The sequence below is a fragment of the Eublepharis macularius genome, chromosome 2 (genome assembly GCF_028583425.1).
Source record: "Eublepharis macularius isolate TG4126 chromosome 2, MPM_Emac_v1.0, whole genome shotgun sequence".
NCBI lineage: Eukaryota > Metazoa > Chordata > Lepidosauria > Squamata > Eublepharidae > Eublepharis > Eublepharis macularius.
Window position 1 is genome coordinate 164896862 of NC_072791.1, and position 22924 is coordinate 164919785.

The 22924-nt window shown below is 40.8% G+C and overlaps 1 protein-coding gene across 2 annotated transcripts in view; it reads right to left on the minus strand.

The window, feature by feature from the left end:
- The window catches only part of HSPBAP1 (HSPB1 associated protein 1), a 66805-nt gene that overhangs the window by 35134 nt on the left and 8747 nt on the right, over positions 1-22924 (minus strand). For both annotated transcript variants that reach the window (XM_054972398.1, XM_054972397.1), the window contains exons 2-3: positions 13562-13747; positions 3481-3665 (exon numbers count right to left, since the gene is read on the minus strand). In XM_054972398.1, coding sequence (XP_054828373.1) covers positions 3481-3665; positions 13562-13747 — 371 coding nt within the window. The remainder of the gene's footprint in view (positions 1-3480; positions 3666-13561; positions 13748-22924) is intronic.

A 22924-nucleotide genomic window follows, 5' to 3' on the forward strand; every position in this document is an offset into this window, starting at 1 on the left:
ATTTTCAGTTGGAAGCTGCCATTTTTTCTTCTTTTACCCCAAAGGCTGAAAAACAGCTCCAAAGAGCATCTAGGGCATTACACACTGGATGCAGACAACAGGGCTTAAGCTCAGGGCCTGAACCATCTATCTACCCCCTGCTTTCTGCTTTAAAGATTTCTGGAGCGCTCAAAAGCCTGTATGCTGTTCTATATTATTTTGGTGAAAGGTATCTGGGGGGGCTCAACATGATTACTGGCAAACTTTCTACAGGGTAGCATATCTTTTTCTAAGATTCAATACTAGAACATCATCAAGCTGAATGATAAACTTCCAAGTGAGTAAGAAAATACTAAAAGATGACTTGATTTATAGAAAGAAATACAAAAGCCTAATGAAAACATTTGTCAGAAACTTCAAGAACCCACAAAAGAAAAGTCGTTCTAGCTTTCCATAATCATAAAATTTAAAATCCAATGTAACTATTTCAGTGATAAGGTTAAGGGTAATAACCATTCCTGCACTTTAATCTCACACCTAAGTAGTTTCTGTATTCTGTCAACTTAAGTAGAAAGAGAGAGAACATAATATCAGATTTAAAAAGAGCTTTGTGAAAATGCTGCAGCCTCGATAAGTACCAAATGTGATTATGGGCAAAATAGTTTTTAACCAATGAACTGAAAAGAAATTGGCAAGTACTGAAATCCTGGCACAATGGGCTCCTTTTTTACATTAAAAAAACACAAATCTGAAAGAGAAGCAGTTTAAAAGTATCCCAACCATAACAGATGGCACATTACTTGTGAATTACATTTATTTTGCTTGCTGCTTACAATGGAGCTAATATACCCATATGTCAATTTAAGAGGTCTCATTTCTATTTAAGCTTCATGCATATATCATGCCTCTGATTTATAACTCAGAATTCTGTAATGCAATATCAAGTTAACAAAAAAACCCTGTAAGAATTGAGATACTACTCATATGTTAAAATAATGGAATCATTACGTTAAGCCACACAACTGTAAATGATAAACAGTGCAATCTAAATTTCAAACAACTTCTAAATGGCTCTATTAATCACGATAAATAAAAAAAGCATAACTAGTCTTCTTTTACCCTTCAAATCACCTTAAGAAAAAATCCAAATAAAATCTAAATAAAAACAGCAGAGAAGCACAAGAATTTATAAGGAAAGAAAATCAATAGATGCAAGTCACTCAACACATACAGCAACGTTAAAAAATCTCTTAGGGTCTTGCTCTGACACTTGAATGGTTCTCTGTGGCACAGACAAACAAGTTTCCAGTGTCAGAATATAATCTGTGAGTTACACGCTCAGTGGTAATAATTCTGGCATGCTTTGAAGTTAGCTGTAGTATTATCCTGGTCTACTACTGAGGACTATTTTGTGAAGTATGCAATTACCAGTGTTATTCATCCTCTGGAATAAAAGACTGCAGATCCAAGAGACAGATCTGGGCCAGAACACATGCAGCACATCAGTGATAGTGAGAGAATATTAATACCATATGGGTGCCATCTTCAGCCCATAGCAGGGGAGGGAATTCTTTTAGCAGTAGTTCATTGTTAAGGTGTAACATCTACAGCTAGATTTCTCACAGATCCTTGAGGCTATACGGATATTTATTTGTTATATCTGTATTCCATCAAAGATTTTTATCTAAGTATTACCTTGGTCCAGATCATTTGCCTTGAGAAATGGAATATCAGTACGGTGCCTTTAGAGCGCTACCCATATGGCTTGTGTATGTGTGTGTAGTTTCACACAATACCTCCAGTACTCCATAAAGTGCCAGAAGGATACAAAGGAAATATTTCTCTTCTGTCTTTAAAAAAGATTTCACTCTTACTTTTTATGAAGGGTAATGAGGATGAAAGCACAGTCTTTCTACAAATAGTGGTTGGCAGCACCCCATTTCCAAATATTCATGCTGGCAGTTCTGCAAATGTATCTTTTTTATTTCAAACAATCCAGCCTCTTCCTAAAGATACTGGCTTGGATCCCAACAAAAATTTCCACTGATGAAAGGATACCCATCAGCAAAGTATGCTTTCCTCATTTCTTCCACTCCCACACTGCAGCCCAATATGTCTCCCAAATGTTGTTCTTGGGGGACAGGAGAAAGTCAGAGGAAAGACAGAGAACTTGACCAAAATCCATCCCCTTCTATTAGTAGAAATCCTCCACTGGAGCCAAAGCACTGCACATTTATTTAGTGCTTTTTCTAATTAATAAATTAACACAACCCATACATTGTCTATGGATAGTCCCATTTCACTGCCCTACTGACAGCCATATTGATAGAGCATGGTTTGCTGTTAGGAGCCTGTAAAAAAAAGTGTGTATGAGGGCAAAAGGTGATTAGGAAATTCCCAAAGCATAATAGATGAATAGGTTCCTATTCATCTAGTCCTCACAACTGCAGTCTAAAACCATGCCTCAGCTGCCAGGACTACTAATGTTTGGAGCTAGGTAAACAGGAAGCTACTCACCTAGCACCTACTACTACTCACTAGCTACTCACCTAGCAGTTGCTTCGCTAATGAGTTACGACCATAGACTTCACTACGTTGCCTTGCATATTATTTATTGCTCTGAATATGTACTCCTATATACTACCCGTGCTTCATGTTATCTAAAGTCAGCCCTAGAACTGATTATGTTCTGTTTCAGCAGTTCTTCAACTCTGTATTGGATCCTTGTCTTTGTAAAATCCTATGACATTGTTTATTGAAATGTCCTTGATACTGATTGTACTAATCTCACACTATGTAATCCACCTTTAGTCTCAGCGAGAAAGGCGGACAATAAATAAATACATACATACATACATACATACATAAATAGCATGGTGTATGCAGTTCAAAGGAAGGAGGAAGTCTTTTTACCTCTCTATCCCCCTGTGTTACGGGAAAGTCTGGGCGGGGGAAATTGGAGCTTGCAATGCCCATCTCATGGAACACATTCCCTCAAATTTCACTGCCCATTCCAGGATAATAAGCTGTTTCAGGTGCTAATGCAGGATGTTATAAGGGCTCTGGGACCCTCAAGTCTACTATTAGAAACAGTGATTCCAAGGAAAGACTAGTTTTATTGGTTTTCATTGCAAATGTATCATGAATTAACTTCCATCATATTTTGTTGTAAGATATTCTGTGTGTTCATTTAATCATGGAAACACTGGATATACATTTCCAATTACAATAATACATAAAATAAAGAAAAAAAGAACATGGTGGCTAGGGGATTAAGCATGAGAACAGCAGGTTGCTGTAGGGTACGGTTCATGACTGTAGGACTGGAAGGGTGAACTTTCCACCTCAAACTCTTAGCCAGTATGGAATAACAACTAACTCTCCACCAAAACATCATCCAAGAATAAATATTTGCTCTAGGGAGAGGTTGGAAAATGATCAGCAGATTTCTTGGATATTCCTACCCTGTTTTGAGAAGATTAGAACATGTTAATAATGTACCTTGAATTGTTCCGGATTGTCTTCAAATAGTTTAGCAATATACTTATAGTCAGCGTAGGTCCAGTATTTACATGAGTCATAACCACTAAATGGTCCAGAAGAGCAAGAAGGCTCTCTTAAACTCCAGGCCAGAAACTCTTCAAGCGTAGCTTCCACATAACTGCACTCAGTTTCAAACTGAGGAGCTAAAGCAATATAAGAAGAGACAACATTACATGCACACTGAACACAACACCAATAATAAAGAAGAGATACAGAGCCTAGCAGTTTAGCAGAGAAAACAATAACTTTCTGTCATGGCTCAGACTGCTGGTTAAATGCAATATAAAACTACAAATGAAATTACAACAGCTTGGTTGTCTTGGCTGAGAAACCTTCTTACAATTGATTGTTATTTACAGCAAAACCATAGCTCAGGTGGTTAGCATTTCATTTATGAGATACTAGGATAAAACATCATATGAAGAAACAGTGTAAAGATCTCTTAAGTGAAACATTCAGATACTACAAGAGATAGTGATTTTCTTTGTACTAAATTTCACCACCCCAAACCTTGAATTGTGTTTAACTGGCAGGAAAGAAGCACAACATTTTAAAATATAACCTGATGCTTAAAAGACTATGCTGATGGATGGCCCTTTTCTCAGCCTAATTTATCCTATAGTGTCACCATTTCTCAGCCGAATCGTAGGGTTGCTGTTGGATATCAGCTATCTTCAAGGTGGGAATTATCTTGCAAGATTCCACAGGGTGCAATCGTATCCCCCAACAGTTATTCAAGCTTTATTTAGCATTGGATTTGGATGCTATCAATATGCAGATGATACTCAGCTGTGTCTCTATCCAAATCCCTTGGTGATGCAACAGAGATACCGAGTTGCTGCTTGACAGCTGTTGTCAAATAGCTGAAAAGCAACAAATTGAAACTGAACCCAGACAAGTCAGAAGTGATGCTGATTGGAAAAGTAGAGATCTTGAAGGACATTGTGCTCTCTGCTTTTGATGGGGTTCAGCTGACTCTTGCAGACTCAGTAAAGAACCTAGGGGTTATATTGGATCCAGTGCTGCTGCTGGAAAAGCGAGTTAATGCAGCAGCAAAAAATGCCTTGTACAAACTCAGTCTAGCCTCGAAGATGCCCCCTACCTTGACATGGCCAATCTAGCCATCTGGTTCCATGGCACGGTAACACTGAGACTTGACTACTGTAATACATTGTACATTGGTCTTCCCTCAATTCAGAGACTCCAGTTAGGGCAGAATGCCGCAGCAAAATTATCATCAGGAACTAGGCGGAGTATGCATCTTATTCCCATTCTACAGTCACCCCTTTGGCTACCCATCAGTTGCTGGACTCAGTACAAGATTTTGGCTATCACATTGAAGCCCTTCATGGCCTTCGTCCTTCCTGTCTACAAGACCACCTCTCTCTTTATGCTCTGCCATAGCGCCTTCATCTGAACTGCCACCCTAAAAATGGGCAAAATTAACAGCTGCCTGCACACATGCATTCTCTGTACTGTTCCCCATCTTATGGAATTTAATATATCATGTCAAATTGCTTGTTTTGTTTCAGCATCGTTTCAGCTCTGTAGCAGATTTCTGCTTGTTTTCAAATTTCTGCTATCCATACCCTATTGTACTGCTTAGTAAATGTCCCAGCTGTTGATTGTACCAAATTACACTATGTAATCTGCCTTGAGTCTCAGTGAGAAATACAGACTACAAATAAAAACAACATTAAAGATTGTGAAGATAAAATTAAGGGTGAGAACTGGGTATGCCACCTCAAGTTCCTTGCAGGTATCTAGGAGGCCAGATGGTCACCTAAAAACTATGATTATTCTCTGTCTTAATATGAATGTACACATACTATGAATTCATATTATGTACACATAATATGAACGTACACATATCAGGAAAGGGAGTGTATGAAGGCATGAGCTGGTGCTAGGATCTTGTGACCCTTTCTTATATGCCCAGGGTACTGCTGATCGCCACTTTGACATCAGGAAGGAATTTTCCTCCGGGCCAGATTGGCCATAGAACCTAGCGTTTTTTTTGGCTTCCTCTGGGCATAGAGCAGAGGTCACTGGAGGAGGTGAGGGGGTAAATAGCTGTGAACTTCCTGCATTGTGCAGGGGGTTGAATTTGGGGTCCCTTCTAGCTCTCTGTTTCTATGTGCACCCAACAGCTCAGCATGCTTAGTCAGACTCAGTTTCCCTTTACCTCATAAATGGCTTTTGAACATTTCTTGAGCTTCAAAAGGGGTTCATCATGCTGTTGTTTCAGAAACATTTTCAAATCCCTCTTGAGTACACAGAACTAGCTGCATCTCTGTATACAGAATCCTGAAAATGCTCCATTTTATTTGTTCAAAAATCCATGACAAGGAGTGGCAGTGGGATTTCTGGAGGATCAGGCATCAGTTCATACCCAGCTCATTTATTCTTAAAGTTGCCAAGTGACCTGGAGAAAATGTTCTGTTCCCAACAGAAGCTCAATGAGATATTATTTACAAGGTGATATAATTTAATCTCATACTGTGACAAGCTGCAACTGCCCACTTCCACATTAAAGCCTCTATTAAAGGGACAGGGCATCTTCTCCGTGCCTTATGGCAATCCTATTTATTGCTTCTCCCACATGGCCACAGCAATGGAGTTGGTTCACATGGGGGATCTTTTTAAACATGCAAACTAGGCCTGAGCTCAGATTAGCAGAGGAATCTCATCTTCCTAGGAAACGTATCATTTCCCTGGTTGTAGTGATTGGCAACATGTAATATTAAACTTGCAGCCTGAGATGCTTAGGATGCCAGAATTTTAAGTGCTGGGATTGTATGGATTAAAAAATTCTGGCAGGTTAAACATATCTCGTGCCTGTCTGAAGGCGCCCTATGTCTGATGGTCCTTCCAAAGAACCATCTTGCTGTATTCAGTGCCAGTTACATATGAATTCAATGCCTATTGCTTCATCTGAACCAAGCACTCATTTCCCAGAAAACATATTACAGAAACCTTTTGGTTGTATACCATCACAAGAGATATCTGTCTGTTTGTGAAAGCAATTTAATCTCAAAGCCAATTTTTAAAAAAATTAACCAAACACATACAAAAACCCTAACAAAACACATACACAGAACACCATGAAACATACTCTGAGATATAATGTTAGCAATTTTATTGTAGCATAAGCTTTCGAGAATCAAGTTCTCTTCGTCAGATGCATGGTACAGAAACTGGTCAAATATAGAAGAGGAGGGGGGAGGAGGGGAGGAGAGAGAAGATGCAATTAGGGGGGGAGAGGGAGGATGCAACCAAAACATTCCTTTGCTAGTACATGTAAACATCTCCTCTTGGTATGGAGATTAATTGGCTTGTGTGAGGCCTCACACAATTGGTTAAAGGTGCGACTGGACTCTTTTTGATTTTGCTACCACAGACTAACACGGCTAACTCCTCTGAATGTTAGCAATTTGTTTTACATATATTGTTGAAGGCTTTCACGGCCGGAGAACGATGGTTGTTGTGGGTTTTCCGGGCTGTATTGCCGTAGGAACTACAATGCCAAGACCACGGCAATACAGCCTGGAAAACCCACAACAACCATTGTTTTACATAATTTGACCACAGGGATCCATGTTTTAAACATTGCAAATACTTCAAAGATGTGTAACACATGATAAAAACATGCACATTAATTGGTGACTGGGACTTCAGCAAAGTAATTCACATAAGAGAAACTCTTTGAAATAAAAAGGGTAGAATGTGTTTTGGGACCCAGTAAGATAGTTTAAAACCTATACCAAAGATTCTTAAAAGTGGTTTGCTCTATCACATTTCTTGCACTAAAGTTTTGTCTCTTTTCCAAAGGTTATTCCCAAACTGAAATTATATGAATGTTAATATGTATTTTATAGATTGGATCTTGAGGACCACAAGTAGAGCTGTGTTCCCACTGCACCCTGCTGTGCTCTTCATATAGCTCCTGGAGCTTTGGGAATACCATGGTGTATAATGTATCTGCTATGGAAGAAATATATATAAAAAAGAGCTAACGAAACCAAGACAAGATTTTTCTTCTCCTGGGATTTCTGGCTAGTCACATACTCCTCATTGCATCAGACAGATAGTAAAGTGGCTGGATCCTGTACCAGTCATGAATACAGCCAAACTAGGCCACAGACAAACTCTTTACAAATTCAGGAAAAAAATGACTTTGTAAATTAACCAAAAAAGTGGGGGAGTCTCAAAACATCTTGATAAGGATGGAATATTGTAGGAAATTTGACAGTGGAATATACATTAGCAGGAACAGACTCTGTTCTAGGTGAACAGATGTAGCGAGTTAAAGCAGGAAGAGTAGGAAGCAGCTGAAACAACTTTTCTTTCTATACACATCCCTGTATGTGCCCCAGAGAGCACTTCGTTCAACCGGAAAACATCTATTGGTGGTCCCTGGCCCTAGGGAGGCTTGGCTGGCTTCTACCTGGGCCAGGGCCTTTTTGGTCCTGGCCCCAACCTGGTGGAACTCTCTGTCTGAGGACACTCGGGCCCGCCAGGATCTTGTAGCATTTAGGCGGGCCTGTAAGACAGAGATGTTCCACCAGGCATATGGTGGAAGCTAATTTTAGTCCATCATTGCCGAGCCTTCCCCCGGTCTCCCTCTACAAGGGGTATGGAGAGTCCAGTCACGCTGGCTGCCCCGAAAGGGGTACAGTATTTTATCTGTTGCTGTTTTTATGATTGATTTTAAGTTGTATTTTAATCAATGTTGTACGTCGTCCTGAGCCCGCTTGCAGGGAGGGCACGTTAAAAAATAAAATAAATAAAATAAAAAATAAATAAATACTGCACCCAAGTGGCTGCACACCACGATCCTTTGCAATTATACTAGGGCCTAATTCCAAATCCAGTGCTACTTCACCCATAACATTATTGCTGTCCCAAATGCTTCAACAATTGGACTATCATTCTCTTTCAGCACTATGTTCCTAAGATCCCTTCGATCCATCTCTGGCTTTGCTTGCCACAAGTTGGTTCACACCTATTTTACTAGGAAGGAAAGATTTGTTTGCTGCTTCATGTTAACTGCTTTTATGCATATGGCTATTTATTAAGATAGTAGAACCACTTGCAACTGAATGATATTGCTCAAAGGCTTCAGGTATTTTGGTGATTCATCAGGGTATGAAAGTATGTCAAGATTAAATGCTGGAGCAGTGCTGATGATTGTGTATCATTTAAAACCACTTGCAAAGAAAGGGGGGCGGGTTAGAAGCTGCCATGCTCTGGCAGCTGTATCTGCTGGACTGATTTTTTTTCTTTGACCAGTTAAGAATTTTAAAATTCTGAGGTTTTTTCTCCCAATCTGTTCCTTTCAACTCCATCTTGCTCCTCATAAGTCCATTTATTCTATGATCTTACTTTTTAAATTTTGAAGCTGCTTTGAAGACTCCAATTAGAAAGTGGGATATAAATTGAAAAATAAAATACCATGTTAGGATAATGCTGCATATGATTTGTGGTTGGATCCCCTGCAGTGATTGAACTTGTTCATTTTTAGATTGTTTTCAGCACTAAGACACTATGTAGTTTTGTGTTCTTTGAAATACAGAAGGCAAGACATTAACAAAGCTACATTAGTATGAACTCAACCACCACCATTTGTTCCTGGTACAGTCAACTCTGGCTTTTCATTATATCACATTAGGGTGGAGGTGGAGATATGGCAGTGCTTTTGCCTGCATTGTAGCACATATTTCCTGTGTCTAATCAGAGACCTTCATTTGTCATCAGAGCTAGTCCTTCCACCGAAAAACATAATATATAAAATTACATATTGGACCAAAACCATTTTTATTGGAGAAAGAAAATTGCAAGGGACTGCTTGAATGGTAATGACAGAACAATCATTTACCCTTCATTCTGCTACTCATGTGTGGCTGCTTAAATATGGACGCCTTTCATTCTTATGCGCCAGGCAGTGCTCCGAGGGCATTCATTCCTCACTGCTTTGACTCTGCACAGGAATTGCAGCCATCATGATCTCATACATTTGATCTAATTTCCTTCAGGCAAAAGAACAAACCCTTATCACTGTCATTTTCTATTTGACCAGCTTGGATATCAGTTCCTCTATTGAGTTCACCATCAGGTTTATTACTAAAAATGTTAGACGAATGTGGTACTCAGCAGTGCAAGATTCAGGCTGATGCTGTTTTAAGATCAGCTCCACAAACCACATCTCCATCCCAAATAAGATATGTACACAGAAATTCACCTAACTTTTGAGATGTTTAATACATGCCTCAGGTATATAGGCAATACATAATGGTGGACATGCTCCTGTATCGATCATATTTTTATGTTGCCCCATCTCAGTGCATATTTATTTATTTATAATCTGCCTTTCTCACTGAGACTCAAGGTGAATTATGCAGTGTAAGTCAATAAGATCAACAGCAGAGACATTTAATAAACAATGCAATAGGGGATGTGAATTCAAATTTGCAGAAATTTGATTACAAAAAGAAATATGATACATAGCTGAAACAATCCCAGCAGTAACACAAAGTATGCAAGGAATGCCTTTGTACTCTTGTTGGAACCCAATCCTTAGTTCTACTATTAGAGAAGACTCAACTGTATATTATACTAATTTTGTGGAAGGAGCTCAGTGCAGCAACTACACTGGCTTTTCTATCACTATGCTTGCCTTTGCTGCAGCACTCCTTGGGTAACTTTTAATACAGGTGAATACTGTTGTTAGCAGACCCCCTATTGACTTGATCCATCTGCTCCAAAAAAAGGTTGAGCAAATTCTTCTACAAGCATCTACAGGGCCACCTCTCCCCATATGTGCCCCAGAGGACGCTCCGATCAGGAGATAAACAACTATTGGTGGTCCCTGGCCTCAGGGAGGCCCACTTGGCCTCAACCAGGGCCAGGGCCCTCTCGGTCCTGGCCCCAACCTGGTGGAACTCTGTCAAATGAGATCAGAGTCTGACAGGATTTGCTATCCTTTTGCTGGGCCTGTAAGACAGAGATGTTCTACCAGGCGTATGGTTGGGGCTGAGCTGCGCATCCACTGGCCGAATAAAGGAGATCAGGATTCCTCCCTATTAGAGGCATCCACTGTCTAGTCTCTTTTTAAATGATGGTTTTAGGTGGTAAACTGACTGTCCCTGACTGTCTGACTGCTGCAATTTTTGTATTCTTTTAAATATTTATATTGTATCGCTGTGTTAAACAGTTTTAAAGTGTGCAATTGAATGTAACATTTTTATTGAATGTAATATGCCCTGAGCCTGCCTGTGCGGAGAGGGCGGAATAAAAATCGAAAATAAATAAATAAATAAATAAGCAGGTCTGAAGCGTGCTCTGATGTATTACCAAAAAATCTGGGCTATGTGCAAACTGGCATTTAAATTCTGGCACCCAATTTCATATGTTGCAGCCCAGCACTGCCCCTTGATATCCAAACATGAATGAAAGATGCATTATTTTGCTAAAACATGGAACCGATTAGACAAAAAATGTGCTAGTGAAGGAAATTCAAACACTTGAATTCTTTTGAGAAGAACAAAAGAATGCTTTTAGCATTGTTCCTGAGATAAGGCAAATATTTGTAAAAATCAGGAAATATGATCTCTCTCACTTGAATATTTTATTCATAAAATTCTTACTATTAGTAGAGGAGGCAAAAGGTTGTACAGCTGGTTCCTTGATCCTCAGAGCATGCACTTTTGATTTAATTTATCTATGATTCAGCAAGAAATACAAAATTATTCATTGGGCTCTTAGTGAATAATTAAAAGCTATCTCCAGCACATTCAGCCGATGATAATGGAATAAGTAAATCAGAAAAATGTGAGGTATCTTTGAAGCATCAGCTCATTTAGAAAACTGGAATGAAAGGAACCAACAGGGCAGTGCATCTTTCACAAGAGCAGTGCATAAGTATATTGTGCCAATTTAGCCCTCTTTAAGAAGTTTTTATATTCTTCTAGTGTAATGTTTTCTTGATTGCAGAAAGGCACACCTAATGACTTCTTAAGCTCAGGCAGGTTTTCTCTGAAAATGTCTTCAAAGTATTTTAGCACATAATGGTGTTTGCCCCTTAGACTGGATTTTTCAAATAATAGACAGAAGCCACACAAATACTTTGACCTGAAGATATAAACCTTTTTCCTCAGTGGAACCCATCATTGCGGACTGAAGGCCATTTTTATCAGATGGCTGTTATCAAACTCACTGGATGTCACTAGTAATCTTTTTGTTGTTTTCTTCAAACTTTATTTGCAGTTCTTAAGAAAGATACCTATAGGATATCCAAGGCTGGGTACTGGAAGCATTCTTCTCCAATCCCCCCTTTCACACCTCAAAAGTATCAATGAACTCCTACATTACTACTCACAATTATACATGAGCGGATAGATGCAGTACATTACCATGTCTCAGAACACTGAGGGTGGTGTTGGTGGAAGGCAGACACAGCCTAGATCACAATTTGCTCTCCTGTCTGCTACAAAAAGCATGAGTGTGCCTGTCAAAGCCATAACATCCCTCAAACAGTTTGGGATCACATTTTGGGAATCGGGTATCCCACATTTACTCTACGTAACTGTCAAGCTGTGGGAAGTGGCATATTTGTTACAATATTTTGGAGTGAGAGATTAATCTCTATTTTCTTATCAGAGCTCTGATATCCTAAAGTGAATCCAGAGGATAAAAGATGTTATTTATATTGCCAATGTCAAGTGTTTCCATGAATGCTTTATGCAGTATCTTCCATCAAAATATTTTGAAGTATTTAAAAGCTACATAAAATCTCTAAGAAACTGATGAGGTATATTTTTAGGAACAGAACCGCCACTGGCTAGTTAATGATCCTCAATCTCTGTCCACAACTATGCTGCTTCATGACAACATCCTCTCATCCTTCAGTGACCCATGTGTACCCGGGGTCCAGAGACTGCCTGGCTCAGCTGCCATGTAACAATGAACAATAATTCTACCACCACTGACTAGTCCTGTGAGTTCTAGCCTCTCCAGTTCTGACTACTCTGGCCGATCATAGCAGCAGAGGTGATTGTTTTACAGAATCGTACAGTCTGCCAATTCCAAGTATGCATGAAACCCACCAATGCTTCAGCTGCTTGTGCATTGGTGAACTTTTGTGGGAATGTGGATTAAATCCTCCTAATTAAAGAATATTCCCTCTGTTATAAACAAAACTCTCAAAATATGAGTAAGTCAGAAACATTTTGAAATGTGACAATCCCATTATTGGAATGTCTTGTGAGAAAGCATGATTATCTTTTTTTTCCTGAATACTTCCTGCATTCATGAAGCAATGCACTACAAAGGGAACTGCTTTGTGGATGTGCCCTAAACCTGTAGTACAACAGTGATACATAATAATTGGCCTAGAATGCAGAAGACTGATTAGTTATTCATGTTGTTCAAAGGAAACACTTGAGTCAAAAAATCTCTTAAGAGATTTCCAAATAGTTCCTGGGTAAAAATGTAAGTGCTGATTCTAACCTATAAAGCCTTGAATGGCCTAGATATTTTCAGATGAATAACACATCACCATGTAAGATTCTGCTCTGAATGCCTCAGCAATCTCAAATCAGGTTTTTGGCTACAAAAAGCAGGATTTTCTTCATTCCGGCATTCATTTTGTGTATTCTTCCCAGGGAAGCTCATCTGGTCTACTCTCTTCTATCCCTCACTTCAGGGACTGGGGCTCAATAGTAAAGACTTTACATATAAGAGATACCAGGTCCTCCTAACATCTACAGTGAAACAATCCAAGCTTCCACTACCACACTCACTGGGCAACACAAAATTTGTTACTTACGCTTTTTCAATACTCTTAACTACTGGCTTGTATAGGTTTTAAGGTTGTCCAATGTCTTTAAAATTAGTTTAAGAGATAAGTTTGTATTTTGGTTTTGATATAATCATGAAGTGTTTTGTAGGTCCTATCATAAGACAAAAAAGGGAATATTAATGAAGATGAATAAAAGCTGCAAATGTAGACAGAGGTGAGGGAAAAGATTATACATTCTACCTGTGCCTGTGTCCTTCATCCCTACCCTAAAAAGGATTCTTTTTCCTGTCAACAGCTTGGCAAGGTAAGTAACATTCCAGTGAAGAGCTGGCCAATCAGAAGCCATGTTGTAGAATACAGCAGGTTTCTGCATAGACATCACAATTTCTTTGGCTTCTTCTGGTGTAAAAGGCTTGACTACTTCACCTAGAAAAAAGGAACAGATTGTGAAGATGATTAATCATTTGAGAACAATTATCTGTCATCTCTTGCAGCGCCAAAACATGAATTACTAAACTCTTCTGATTAAGGTTGATTTTTTCCCTTCCCTATTCATTTCAAACATTTTGTTTCATCACATTTTTGCTATAGTAGTGACAGGTTCATTTTTTATGCTAAACAAGATTTTAAAGCAGCACATTACCATCTGGAATACAAATAACTTGGTAAATATTTATGCTTTTAATTCCCCAATGTGCAGGATAGCCCTAGTGATTTAGCATTAGTTTGACATTAATCACAAGTTCCCTAATTGATGAACATTTAAAGGACACATTTGTGGTGAACTGAACATACATTTGATTGCAGAAAAAAATTCACCCCACCCTAATGCAAGAAAAGGTTTCTTGCAAAGACAAGACATATAGGATATTACCAAGATATGGACATGGCAGAATATGTCTGATGCAGCCAGTTTTAGTTAATCAATTAAATATTCTTTGTGACGCAAAGTGAAGATACCTATTTTTTTTAAAAAACTTTTTTTAAAATTAAAAAACAAGAAACATTACAAACAAGGTGTATGCTAATCTCACATTTCAATTTATCCCTGAGATTTATAGGCTCCACTGAAATTGTAAAGGTGGAACTCTGTATCTACTGATTGTAAAACAAACAAAAAACCCTGTAGCATTCATTCATTATCCCAATCAGTGTCTAATAAAAGAGGAAACAGGTCTTGATTTCAAGCTTGGACAACTTTCAGAAAGGGGCTGTGTTTCAGTGGTAAAGCATTTGCTTTGAATACAAAAGGTCCTAGGCTCAAACTTGGAATCTGTAAAAGTATCAAGCACTACATGGCGCAAAAGACTTCCACCTGAGCCTTGGAGAGCTACTGCCAGAGTAGACAATATTGATCTTGATTAATCAATGGTTCATGTATACTCCGATAGTTGAGATAAAAAATAAAGGTACTAGAAAGTAGTCCTATCCCCCTTTCCGTACACCAGGAGTCCCCAACCTTTGCTGAGCCTGTGGGCACCTCTGTAATTCTGACACAGGGTGGCTCGTGCACCCACAAAATGGCTGCCACAGGAGCCAGACCCACAGGCACAGAGGAAGCCTAAGTGCTGGGAACAAGAGAGATAATTTTAAAAAATACATTGGGAGAGAGAAGTGAGAGAGAATAAAACCAAAACTCTGGTGGTAGCTGCCATGGAAAAATGTTATTTTAATCTGGCTCTGTCCAGCCATTTGGATTTCTAGTGGCCAATCAGAAGCCCTGCTGCCCCACCCACTTTCTAGAAACACTTGGTGGGCACAAGGAAAGATGTTGGCGGGCACCATAGTACCCATGGGTACCACGCTGGTGATCCCTCCAATACATTTTTCAGATTCCTGTAGGAAGTAGACAACAATAAGTGCTTATCATCTGCAAAATATATTCACTATCAGAGCAGAATCTAATGCTTAGACTTATTCCCCAAACTTGGCATCACAAGCACCAGGAAGATCCCCTGAAAAAGTGGCAAAACTATACCAGGATTGTGGCTAGATTAATATGCTATTTAATAATCAGTGCATAGTAGACCTACTATTCTACTTGAAATCCATTAAGCTCAACAGCATGCAATTGCTACAAGAAATTCTATGCAAGCATCAAGGAGGTTTTCATTAAATACCCATGGTAGAGCTACACTCTGATATTCTCACTGAATCCAAGACTCCTTTAAAAAGTTCATAAAGAAGGATCCTCAATCTTGTTGTACCTGTGTGTGCTTCTGAAATTTTAAGGACAGGGAGAGGGTGCCATCACAAAGTGAGTGCTATGGAGACCAGGGCCAATCACAACATATTGGTGGGTTACAAGCCTAGCATCTTTTGTCAAGAAAAGAATAATTTCTGAAGGAAAATCAAAAAGAGTCCAGTAGCACCTTTAAGACTAACCAATTTTATTGTAGCATAAGCTTTCGAGAATCAAGTTCTCTTCGTCAGATGCATGATACAGAGTCTGGTCAAATATAGAAGAGGAGGGAGGAGAAGGGGAGGAGAGAGAAGACGCAATTAGGGGGGAAGGGGGAGGGTGCAACCCAAACATTCCTTTGCTAGTATATGTAAACATCTCCTTTTGGTGTGTGGATCAGTTGGCTTCAAAGGAGTTTGCCCTGTTAGTTTGTAGCAGCCAAACAGCTAGACCATCCAATTCCAATGCAGTATGGGCCTTCGATAACCACAGCTCTCCTTGCCAGATGCATCTGACAAAGAGATCTGTGGTCCCCGAAAGCCCACGCCAGGTGCCACTGAGCTCCCCCAGACCCCGCCTCTGTAAAGGAAATCTGTTACCTGTGATAATGTGATAACCATTCATAGTCCCCTCCCCCCTAATTGCCTCTTCTCTCTCCTCCCCTTCTCCTCCCTCCTCTTCTATATTTGACCAGTCTCTGTATCATGCATCTGACGAAGAGAACTTGATTCTCGAAAGCTTATGCTACAATGAAATTGGTTAGTCGTAAAGGTGCTACTGGACTCTTTTTGATTTTGCTACCACAGACTAACACGGCTAACTCCTCTACATTTCTGAAGGAAGTTATAGCTTTTCTTTGCTCTTTATATTTAACAACAGGTGCTGGTTATACCTTTAAGTAGAAACTGGTCATTCCATGAATTCATTCCATGGTCTCTTAATTGGGCATTGGTTGCAGCTGGTATGGATGGGAGGGGGGAGTTGGCTTTTGGAGACAAGGTGATGATTGGTGGAAAGGGCTCAAAAGCGTTACGGCCAACGTTTCTATAAATGCTGCTGTTTGCCAGGTCATGGTTGCTCCATTTTCCTTTGGTCATTCCCCTGCTTTTTTAAATCCTTTGTTATGATGCTGGGTATTTGCAATATTGAGAGACAATATTTGTGCTGCATAAGTCTTGTCGAGTAAGTGTATTTAGAGAGTTAATGTTATTGTTTTTGTGCATTTCAATTTGCCATTATTCTATTGTTAGAAATTCTTTATTAAAATTTCTTTTGATAAAGCTCTTTTACTTTAAGGTAATTTTGCTGTGAGCTTGCTGGTCAAAACCCACAGTAATTTAAACTATGTTAACAACAGAGAGGTTTGCTTCTGAGCTCTGGGTTGCGGGCAGGGGAGGAAACCTCTCAGGTGAAGGCAGGTTGCCTTGACCTCCTTCTACAAGGGTACTTCTAAATGGCTATCCTTTACCAACACAAAGGTGATACCTCTTGGTTTTTCTGAAGTATCTTCAGGTCCAATAAGGTGAAGAAGAGGCAGGAAACTCTTTGCTCTGGAGAAGAAGTGAATGGGCACCAGGAAATCTACAATGTCCTAAACCCTCTGAATTCTTTTCAAAGAACTTAAAATACTAGCATGAAACCGTTTATTTCAGCAGAGCAGGCCCAGAATAATCAGAGCCAGGGATCTTCATCTTTAAATGACCTTGTGACAGACTGCACTTAACAGGAGGTTTCCACAGTGCAGCAATATCAGAGAACTGGGAAGGGAAGGGTTAACTGTTTCCTAGAGCAGAGAGCTTGAGTGACAGCCTGCTCCCTCTTCTCTGACTGGTCAGTTAGAACCAGTCTGAAGGCAGTCAGTTGGTTTCTGATTTGGAGTCAGGAAGTTTGACAAGAAAAAGTCAGACAGGTTCACTTTTAGAGTGTAGGGAGAAGTCTCCTTTGCTTTAACTGTAGTATTACTGTCCTGAGGGAGACTTCTATCAAAGAATTCAAAGTGTCAGCATAAGCAGACACCAGAGAACTGGGAGTGTGTTTTGGGGGAAGAGTGATTGGGCAATGGGTTGAGACTCCCTTTCAAGCCAAAAAGAAGAGGGATGACATCTTCTGAAGGGTTTGGCTCTGAGAAAGACCACAGGTCTGTTGTGAAGGGAAAACAGTTCTAGACTACTCAGGAGATGGAAATACCTCTAGTTTCAGGAAAGGAGCATGTTAGGTACACAAAGAAAGTGACTCACTCTAGAAAACCTAAACTGTCATAGGACACTTCCTGAAGAAACATTGTTGCTGTCACTAAATTTACTAACTAAAACACCTCTCACTGTTAAGAACTAAGAATATAAGCAAATAAGCTTCAAGGATACTATTTTGTCTGTTACACTAAGTTAATTCTGTAATACCAACAAAATTTTACCTCTGCACTTCCATCCCCTGCCTACACTTAATTCCTGCCTGTTAAATGATGTTATTTCTTTTTTAATGTTAAACCATCTCTAGTGCCATTTTCAAGCACACAAGGAAGAGGGCTCCTGCTTTCCCCCATCAAATTCCTAGGCTGGGCTAAAAGCCAAAATTATATCTGCATGTCAGGGTGGGTCAAACAGACTTTCTAAACCATAAATATTAACATGCTACTTGAGGCACTTCAGTCAAAGCAGGGAAACTGTTTTGGTGGGAAAATCTGCCTCACAGTGCAGAGTGTGAAAGGGGATCCATCCAAGACCTCATTCCATAAAGTTTGCCCAAGATCTTCCACTCGCTCAATGCAAATGAATATAAGCTACTGATATTTTTTAAAATGTAAGCCTTTTACCCAATCATTTTATAGGTCAGCTTTTATTTTTATAATCTTTTATGAGCAATTGGCTACTTGACAGCATGACATTTCTAAAATGGAGGAAAAAAATGGGACTTATCCTTTAGCTTTACCCTCTGCTATCTTATATGGCCAAGGCATATGGAGGTCTCATAGGAGCAATATCCTTTGCTGTATGTTGTTTCTTAACAAAGGGAAAGCTATGGGTTATCAGCCAACAGGCTGAACACACAGAAAGCAAGATCTGCAAGTGTATCCAGCTGTGAGCACTGATTGCAGAAACAGCTGACTGTACAGGAAAGCTGACTTTCAGGATTGATTAACGGGCACCTACCGATCACATCTTTGCAATGACCATCAGTCAAGGATCAAGGATATTTCTTCTATTGCTACATGGGCCACAGATGATAGATCAAGAGTTGTGTGGACTGAAAGAAGCATTTCAAGTCCTGAGTCCTTCCCTCTGAATGCATAAATGCCTAATACAATTTTTTTAATTACATATCGTGCTTTTCAGCACTCATTTATTTTAGTACAGTAAAGCATGGAGTTAGCCTTCTAAGACCTGACAGCTGTGCTGGCCTGCTTCTTCTTTCATATTTTCAAAACACTGAATAAAACATAATTTCTAGTTAAACTATGTTGATCGTTGCACAGCTATTCTTTTGCCCATTTTAGTTCAGAAGCCACCAGTAAATCTACAAAACATTCATACTTTTAATTTTAATTTGACCTTCAAGTGGGCACAATCAAAAGCTCCCCATACATGTCTATTCTTTGTGGTTGCCCCTATCTTATGGAATAGCCTGCCTAAAGAGGTTAGGAAAGCTCTTACTCTCCTACCTTCCTACAAACTGTGCATCAGGCTCAGGCGTGTCCCGCCCCTCACGTGTCTCTTTCTGCAGTGGTGGTGCTCACTTGCCACCTGCCTGACTTCTGCTTCTTGGCCTTTGGGTCTACTCCACCACTGTTGGCCCACTGACCCCTCTTAGCTGCAGGGATATTGTCTCCTGAAGGTCTCAGAAACAGGGTGATTGGGCCCTCGGTACTTCCCAGGGGGCTCTCTACAACCCTGAGTAGACTGACCTCCACTCCAGGACCGACCGACCGACCGACCGACCGACCGACCGACCGACCGACCGACCGACCGACCGACCGACCGACCGACCGACCGACCGACCCTCCCGCTCACCCCACACCTCCACTTGGGGGTGGACCTCCCTTTTATCCCCTCACCATTCCCAGGCACCACCTCCTAGCCCCACCCCCCAACAGCTTAGCTGCTACCCTGGCTGCCTGAGGTAGTCACAGCTGTGCCTGTTTTGCCCCCAGCCTCTCCTGGCCCTTTTCCATCCCCTCTAGCCTGTTTGCTGGGTTTCTGGGCTGTAGCTCTTCCTGTGCCTGCCACTGGGTTGGGGTGCGGCCCTGTGCCACAGGTGCTGCCCATGGTGGCATGGGCTGGCTGTCTCTGCCCCCTGTGCCCTCTTCCTCCAGCTAGGCTGGGCTGCTCTAAGGGCCTGGCTGGGAAGCAGGCAGTGGCTAGGACCCAGGAGCTGCCATCTAGCCTGCCTCCTGCTGACGAGAGCTTGCCAACACCTTGGCCCTCTTTGGCGGTCCAGTTCTCTGTTGGTGCCTTTGCTGCCTGTCTCCTCCTTGCTGCTGCTTGTTTCCTCCGTGTCGGGTGAGTGCCAAGGGTGGCAAGGCTGGATGGTGGAGCTGCCAGTCTGGGTTCTGGGTGTGGCTCTGGGAGGGTTCCCAAGTTCGGCCTGGGAGGGTTCCCAAGTCCGTCCTGGTCGCTGGACACTGTGCAAAACTAAATTATTCAGGAGGGCTTTTAAACACAGATAATAAGGCTGTGCTGTAAGGAAATGGTTCAGAGAGATGCTTTGATAAAGGGATAGGAAGGGACTGTAGACTATACTGCTGCCAGTAGGAACATACGTACAGTAATTTCCACGTTGCTTAATATGTCATGTCAAATTGCTTATGTTTTGTTTCAGCACTGTATCAGCCCTGTATCAGACTTCTGCTTATTTTCAAATCTCTGCAACCTATACTCTATTGATTGCGTTCATTTACTCTGTGTAATCCGCCTTGAGTCTCAGTAAGAAAGGTGGACTATAAACAACAACAATAGTAAACACTATGCAAATATGTATTAAAATGGCAAGTGAATTGAAACAAGTTATTTGAAAAAGTAGAGTTATTTTAAGGCCTTTTTTCTTTCTCATAGGCCAGGATCCTGCCCCTGTTGACTGCAACTGCAAGATGTAGACTCTCCCACAGATCAATATTCTCTGCACTGGCAAGCATGACAAGTACCTACCCCTCTTCTGATGAGCTTGAAGCCAGGGAGGAAGATGGAGGGAGAGTCGACCCTGTGCTCCTACAATATGGATGATCTTGCCATTCTACTTATCTTGGAGTAGAAGAGGAGGTCCTCGTGTTGCATTTCAGAAGTGCTCTGAGTATCTTTAACACTGAGCACAATGTCAGATCCCACCTCTCTCCCAATACAGTTCTTTATACTCAATAAAGCTCCATATGTTGAAGTACTCAAGTAGTAGTTCAAAAAGGAGATACTTGATGAGGTTGGAAAGACAGTTGCTTTCTATGCACAGACAATGGGCAAGGGTCATCAACCTGTACCCAGTATAAGCCCTATTAAACAAGCTATCTGAAAGGTGACTTCTGCAAGTTTAATAGCCACTATGCCTCCAGATAAAGAGGTAGTTCCAGCATGAAAGTGATTATCGTGAAGAATATTTTCTGGATATCAGCTTGAAGGGTAATGGAATATAGTTCAACTATAAAAGGTACAAAACTAGTTAATATGTCCATGCTATCCATATTCCCACCTGGCCATTTTTAGTTCAGCAGAATTCACTGGAAAGGTTCCAAGAACACAGGAAATATTTGATAGGGATGCAAGTGCAGTATACCATATTATAGAGAGAACTTAATATATAGATGAACATATAGTGTCAAGACAATATGTTTTGTACATTCCTGCTTATTCATTCACTTGCACCTTCCTTCTATATGTAATATTTCTATATGTAAAGCTTTGTATCCTGCAGTCGCACCAGAGCTGGATGGCCTTGAATCATGAACTCTGCATCTCTAACCAAGGAATTCTTCCTGCTCAGAGGCAGTGCTTGCCAGAAAGTGCATTCACTAAAGCTGCTTCCAAGATGTCATAGAAATATAGTACTGGAAGGAATCCCAAGGGTCATCTAGTCCAGCCCCCCGCACAATGCAGGAAATTCGCTGCCGCCGCCCCCCCCCCTTGCCTCACCCTGCTCTATTCCTAGAGGAGAGCAAAAAACCTCCAGGATCCTCAGCCAATCTGGACCCCAAAGTGGTGATCAGCATTAACCTGGGCATATAAGAAAAGGCTACAAGAGCCTAGCACTGGCTCATCCCTTCATGTCCTCCCTCTCACAATCTGAGTACATTCATATTGAGTCATAAAATCCTCATTGCTGTCAGGTGACCATCTAACCTCTTCCTCAAGAAAGGAGAGCCCACCACCGCCTGAGGAAGCCGGTTCCACTGAGGAACCACTCTCTCAGGAACTTCTTAATGTTTAGCCGAAAACTCTTTTGCTTTAATTGTAACCCACTATTTCTGGTCCAACCCGCTGGGGCAACAGAAAACTCTGCTGCATCTCTATGTGGCAATCCTTCAAATACTTTAAGAGGACTATCATATCAGACACCTCCTCTTCAGGCTATACATACCCAGCTCCTTCAACATTTCCTCATAAGACTGAGTCCTGTGGACTTGGATCAGTTCCTACTTCCTAAATCAAGGATTCCAAGTCAGAGCAAGGGCCACACACAAACAACAGGCAATAAAATCACTTCTTGCTACTTCTAGATTACTTCCCTATATAGTCATCAGTACTCACTGGGCTGTCTCTGTTGTCTCTTCCTGTTGGTATACCCAGCTGCTTTGCTCCTTCTTATAGAACTCCAAATCGCTAGATGGATCTCATGATGACTGACTTCAAATTATACTTGATTTAACTAAATTATTAATCCATACAATTGATTTTTCAGGTTCAACTTGCTCTCCCTTACCCAAGCTGACTCCCTTAGGGCCCAATGCAAAGCCAGAGCCTTTTACATAAAGCCTCTCTTTTGATGCTTCTTTTCAATCTACAGTTCAGGATAAAAGGACAATTCACCAGTACCACTGCTGCTGCCACTGTACCCATCCTTTGCCATTTATTTAGCATCAACACTCAGTGGGATGCTACGGAAAACACAGAAGGGACAGAGTACTAACCCAGTCAACAAACTATATTAAGTAAGCAAAACAGGCTGAAGGGAGAGAATAAGGAGATGGAACATAAAGAGATGTCTAAGCAAGGAAAACCACTGACAGCAACATGCCTTTGGGCCACTACATAGCCAGGTTTGCCATAAGTTCTACCTAACTGTCCCTCTAAGAATGGAGCAGAGGAAATACAGAAAGGAATGAGGCCACACAGCTACAGTTATTGCAGTCCTCTAATAAATTCACCCCAAACTGGATAGTCCAGGCAAGCCTGACCTTGGCAGATCTCAGAAGCTAAGCAGGGTTGGCTTTGGTTAGTAAC